The sequence below is a fragment of the Tasmannia lanceolata genome, unplaced genomic scaffold, assembly GCF_043159265.1.
Source record: "Tasmannia lanceolata isolate RefF3 unplaced genomic scaffold, GAP_Taslan_0.1 ptg000037l, whole genome shotgun sequence".
Classification (NCBI taxonomy): Eukaryota; Viridiplantae; Streptophyta; class Magnoliopsida; order Canellales; family Winteraceae; genus Tasmannia; species Tasmannia lanceolata.
In genome coordinates this window covers 8,144,288-8,150,220 of record NW_027518714.1, presented here as the reverse complement: position 1 = coordinate 8,150,220, position 5,933 = coordinate 8,144,288, and the positions used below count along the sequence as shown (strand labels likewise).

Below are 5,933 nucleotides of genomic sequence, written 5' to 3'. Positions count from 1 at the left end.
GGTTGGTTGAGAAAATAAGGAAAGAGTTAACAGCTTACGTGTTTTCATTTAATCCCTTTCTTGTCCTTGTAATTTTGTTTTCTCATATCATGTTCTCACTTGTAGACATAGGCATCTTGGCCAAACAACATAAATTCTCAATATGCATCTTGTGTTATGTGTTTATTTTTTCTTTTTCTTTTGCTTGTGCATAGGGGTGTCAATGGACCCAGACGGTCCGATGGATTGTCCGAATCCGAACGTTAATGAACAGGATCTAAACATATGAATATGATCCATGGGCATATTTAGGATCATCAAATCTGAGATCCGAAAAATTTTGGATTGTGTATGGGCACGCCACAGAGACCCATTGGATAGTCACGATTCAAAATTGTTCCAAATTTTGTTAATGCTAACCATTCCATGAAGGGTATTTTGGTCAAAACCTCTCTTATCACTTAATGAATCGGATGGGAATGCGATTTCACTCATTTTAGTCGTTTCATTTCATACTTTCACGAAGGAAAAGAGAGGGGTTTTGTTCTTTATGCATCATATTATTTGATAATAGTTATACATTATATTTGTGTATGTAATTTTGATTAATTTTATTGTTTACAAGCATTATATATACATAGATTAAACATAGATAAATTTTTAATTTAGTTGAAGAAAATGCATAGAGACACACTAATAGTGGACTGCCATTCTGTCTCTTTTTAAAAAAAAGTAATTGTTTACTTAGCTTAGTGGGACATAATAGGACACTCTGATGGACGGTCATAATTAAAATGGATCGTGATCATGACATGGAAAGTAGGATCCGAAGAACAATCCGACTCCGACCCGACCGATAAGGAATTTGAATGGATCGCGACTGTGACATAGGTGGATCCGACCCGAAGTGGATCCGTTGACACCCTAGTTATGCATAATTGGATCAGATTTGACTGGTGGATTTTCTCAACTGACCGAAACAAAAAACAGTTTTTATAATGAAATTAATATCAGCCCTCAGAAAAGTGAAAGGCTGATTTCTAGGTGGCGCACTTAGTCACAACCGAGGTAAGGAAGTAAAATAATCTCATGATTTATATGGTTGACGAACTTGCATACATTAATGAGACAGCATCAAAATCTCCTTCACTACACACAGATTCCATGAAGAACACCTTGATTGGATGATACTAAGCCCTTGATCTAACAGGTCTCTCATTTAGAGTTTTGCTAAGAAAAGCTAATACGTTGATTTTTCAGTCCTTTTTAATAGTCCTTTCTTTTATGCTTTGGGTGTCCTTACCACAGGACCAAGACTTAAGGGTGCAACTTGGCTCGAGTCCGGTTGAGATTTTGCAAGAAAATGAATTGTAATCAATCCAGACGGACCCATTCTATGGTAAAAGCTCAACTTGCATTCCCAAAAAAATCGACCGGAGTTGCACCATGACCAAGACCATTTGGGTCTCCTCGTGATGTCTTCTACAAGATCAATGATCTCGCATATGAGACCCAAAAAAAAAAATCAACCCTTAGCATCGATCCCACAGTGACTGCTAGTAGTCCTAGAAAGAATGAAAACGTATCTTACAGTGTCGATCCTTAATAGGAATAGCTTCTTTACAACTGACCCAAAAATTGATGATTAGTTGGGCTTCTTGTGAACAGCATCGATTTCTAATTTAAGATAGTCGACAATCTTTTGGAATTTGTCAAAATCATGTGCGACTTCGTGGACTGATGGTGCTTTAGTAGTTGAACAATCAGGCCACTGATATTGCCTTTGAATTGTTTGAAATTCGTTCCAAAACTCCTCAGCAACTCTTCTGTTTCCCAACATCACTTGAATTACTGCCTGTAAGCATATGTTTCCATACAAATGTAAGTGAAGAGCTCTATCAATAAACACACACACGCACACACAAGGAGACAGAGTAAAGAATCTATTTCATATTGCCAAATATCTCTCTTTATTTGTCAACTTCCCTATTGCTGCATTTGCGAATTGTAAGAGCCAATCAGATGAGTTTAAATTTATTTTACTCAGATAAATTTAAAATAAATTAGAGCCATCGCTTAGGCGGTCCTAACCAAGGAACCAGGATTCTTCCCTGTGAGCCTTCGATTCCCGCTTCGATTCCCGCTTTCGATTCCCGCTCTATCCACCTTGAGTAGGATTTTTCCTTGTGAGCTTTCGATTCCCACTTTCGATTCCCGTTTCGACTCCCGCTTTCGATTCCCGCTCTGGCAACCTTGGTCCTAACTATCAATTTCCAGGCAAAAGGGCAGTGACATAAATGATATTCACACTCCATTGTTTTGCTAATAGCATTTCTCACTTTTTAAAACACTAATTAAAGGGAGGTGCCAATATTGAAGTAAGTATGTAAATATTAATCAATTGCAGTATTCTTTTTATTCTTTTCATGAGAAAATGGAAATCCTTTCCCTGCCCATTCTAGGGTTTGGAAGACTCCAAACTACGAACATGTAATCACGGCAATCCATCCATACAAACAATCATGTGGTAGATAATCTTGTGTTTAGAACATAGAGAGGAAAAGGATTTTGATGGAAATAAATTCGTGTATAAGATTAATGCCCTGTTTGTTTTAGATTTTGAGAACCGATTGCGACCCCAAAACTGATTATTGGACTCAGAATTAAGGCCTTGTTCATTTTAGATTTTGACAAGCAGTTGTTAGTCCAAAACCAATTATTGGACACATAATCACGTTTAATTTCAGTCCAATAATAGGTTTTGGAGTCACAATCGGTTGTCAAAATCTAAAACAAACAGGGCCAAAATGTAAATTCGAGTCCAATAATCAGTTTTGCACTCGGTCGTTCTCAAAATCAAGAACAAACTGGGCCTAAATTAAAATAATCTTGTTTTCAAATAATTACTTGACTTTGGTGGCATCAAAGAGACTTAATAAACAACCAAGCAATAGCCTGACACCAAGTTGAACCCTTTGATCTTTGTCATCGGGGATCCTATTCTTCGATAACACATCATCCCAAATGGATGGTGTCATAGTAAAGGAATTCCCCTCAGAGTATCTTAAAATTTAAACTATATAATTATATACTTAATTTGGCTAAGGACTGTGATGTCACATAATCACTTCACTTATTAACAATTGCAATGCAATTCACCTTATAGAGAGGGCGCCGAGCATCGGAAATCGCTTCATCCTCAAGACATTTGCACTTCAGAGCGTTTATATAGTCTCCCTGCAGATATTAGGTTAAGTACAAACAAATAAGTAGAATAAACGAAGTTATGATCATTATTTTTAAGCTAACAATTACAATGTACATGAAATTAATCAATCAATTCGATTTACAAATTATGATAAAACATAGAGGAGCACCAAAGTAAAGGAAAAGAGAAGTAATGGAGGACCTTGTAGATAAGCACTTCTACTATCATCATTTCAAGCTCATAAGCTTCATGGTGGTGTCCTTTCTTTATGGCATTCTCCCGTGCCTCTTTTAGAATTCCCAACGCCTTTGCTTCCTTTCCGCTCATCTCTAGTTTGGCTACAACACTCTACTAAACACAATAGATTGGCAAGGTACTTAAAGGTTAGAGAGGGATTTGCCACCCATAAATTTAGGAGCTTCCACCCATATCAATATTTTTTCTTTTTTTCGCGAAGGGGGGGGGGAGTATTTATCCATGACAAACACTAATTGTTTGGATCTAGAGAAATAAAATTTGTGAAAAATTATTGCATAGAAAAGTATAAAATCTTGCAAGGAAGAAAGTTTTAAAAGTTTACGAGAGTTGGAATCTTCAAAGAAAACAGAACATTTTCAATTATAGGAAACAATTCCATGGAAAATCAGTTAACAAAATGCTGGAAAATTCATTTTTTTTGAACGATGATTATATTAATGAAAGTCCAAAGGCCCAATGACCGAGGTGGTCACATGGTAGATTATAAGCACATGAAACTGAGGAATGAAGTCTATTACATAAGTATCTCCAACCTAACCGAACTACCAAAATAAGGATACAATCCCAAAGCCCCTAATATAAACTCCCCTGGGATTACATGTCTTATCTCGTTCCTAATCTCCTCAATGATGTCTGTGGAACCCTAGAAACTCATTTTCTAGTGATTTTTCCCTACATTTCTTTTCCATGAATATTTGGGCTTGTTTTGAGGAGTATAGATTATGTTGGGTAGACCCATGGTTATATAATGTTTAAACATTTTATGAATATTTGGACTACTTTTGAGAAATGCAGATTATGATGGTTGGACCCCATGCCTATATACTTGATTGGATATAAGCAAAACCTGAAGTTGTTCGAAATCGAGTGGGTCCTCCTTGAGTAGATCCTTCAGCAGTGCCGCAGCACCATCGAGAGCTGATGGATTGACTCGAACATGTTGAGCATCCAATATCCTTTGCATGGCGACTTTGCCACCATGGACGGCCGATAGGGACAATGACCTATGAAATGTACGAGCGGTGGGACGCCTATTCTTCCTCTTCTTCCCTATGAGATTCTTGTACATAAGTGAGGTGAAGAAGCATGTGGAGATAAAAATTGTAGCGGCCACCATGCCCTCAAGGTGTGCCCCGGTGACACATTTGGTCTTAGTTGCCATCCAACTTAGCACGTGAGAAATGGGGTGGTCTGAATTATTCTTCTTAACTGGAGCTTGTTGACCCATGTGAAAATCAACGAATATGGTCAATAGAAAGCCAAATTATCAAGAAAGAAAGAAGAAAATGATCAATAACATTAGTTTTTTTTTTTTTTTTGAAGAACAAGAAGAGGGAGGAGATGAGGGGAGAGTAATGGTTTGAAAAATACAAGTATAGAATATTGATGTTGAAGGAGTTGCAAAGTTGATTGATTTATTTCTAGGCGAGTAAGGAACTTTTTATACATGGAGAATTGCTGAGATTCAAGGGAAGGTATGTGCACTTTGCGTAAAGAAGGTGAAGTAGAAAGAAAGAAGAGATGCCCTTACCCTTTTCTTTAATTGTGGGACCATCAATTGGCCTGACAACCTGCTTGATCAAGCTAGGCTTCCGAAATCGAAGTGGGACCAAATGGGTCTAAAATGTTCTGGATCCCATCTCTATCAAATATTCACGGCACATGTATATGGTGATCGGAGCTGTTGTGCAGCTAATCCACCACCAATCTGTACAATGGGCATTGATTCCATTCGAAAATTAGATCTTGTGGGCTTGATTAAGCCATGAAAAAGGAATGGTTGAAGCGCACTTGCTTTTAATATTGTTCAATCAAACCTAAAATCAATGGTCACATACTCTTCTTAGACACTAATAAAAAAAAAGTTGGTACAATGGAAATCCACAACTTTTTGAGTCTATGCGGCGCATCCAAAGAGACCCGAGCATCCAAGGATAGTCGACCTCAACGTGCATTGCGCAGAGTAATTTTGGCCCCAATTAGATGCCCCAATTAGATGGATCGATTATGTAGTGTTGTGATCATATAGCTCAACCAAAATACAAATGTAAAACCAAAATCAAAGACTTTTATATATCAAAACAACTTACAAGAAATATCTACACTTCTCTCCCTTGAAACTTTACCTTTCAAGCTTCTCTCTAAGCTTACAATCTCTACACTAATCTCTTCATACTAATAGACCCCTGGCACTCCTATAATCTATATACATTAAACACCTTGTTGAAGTCCCCATGAGTCCTTTAGTCATCGTAAGCAATATCATAGGAAATCTCTATTGACTTTTTGACAGTCTAGCGGCTAGCCTAGACATTTAAAACTTTTGAAACCATACAATGACTTGTACATTTTCCACACATGACTTTTCACAATTCCATAAACATTGATTTTGATTGACAATTTCCAACAAGCCAAGATTACTCACAATGTTTGTTTCAGTGACACGTAAGAACCATGGTTTTAAATTTCGCCCGAAACCTGAACGGTT

At 37.3% G+C, this 5,933-nt stretch overlaps 1 protein-coding gene across 3 annotated transcripts; it reads right to left on the bottom strand.

Moving 5' to 3' along the window:
* Window positions 1–1,181: 1,181 nt before the first annotated feature.
* LOC143861778 (uncharacterized) lies at window positions 1,182–4,844 on the bottom strand. 3 transcript variants are annotated; one of them, XR_013240018.1, is made up of 5 exons: window positions 4,293–4,844; window positions 3,389–3,535; window positions 3,139–3,216; window positions 2,071–2,242; window positions 1,704–1,834 (listed from the first exon to the last, which is right to left on the bottom strand). XR_013240018.1 is itself a non-coding variant. In XM_077372700.1 (4 exons), exons 1-4 carry the CDS (start codon window positions 4,671–4,673, stop codon window positions 1,625–1,627), a joined length of 816 nt encoding a protein of 271 aa, XP_077228815.1. In that variant the 5' UTR covers window positions 4,674–4,844; the 3' UTR covers window positions 1,182–1,624. The 3 variants fall into 3 exon arrangements, 2 of the variants coding, with proteins under 2 accessions (XP_077228815.1, XP_077228816.1); XM_077372700.1 differs by lacking the exon at window positions 2,071–2,242 and having other exon boundaries at window positions 1,182–1,834; XM_077372701.1 differs by lacking the exons at window positions 2,071–2,242; window positions 3,389–3,535 and having other exon boundaries at window positions 1,182–1,834.
* Window positions 4,845–5,933: the final 1,089 nt, after the last annotated feature.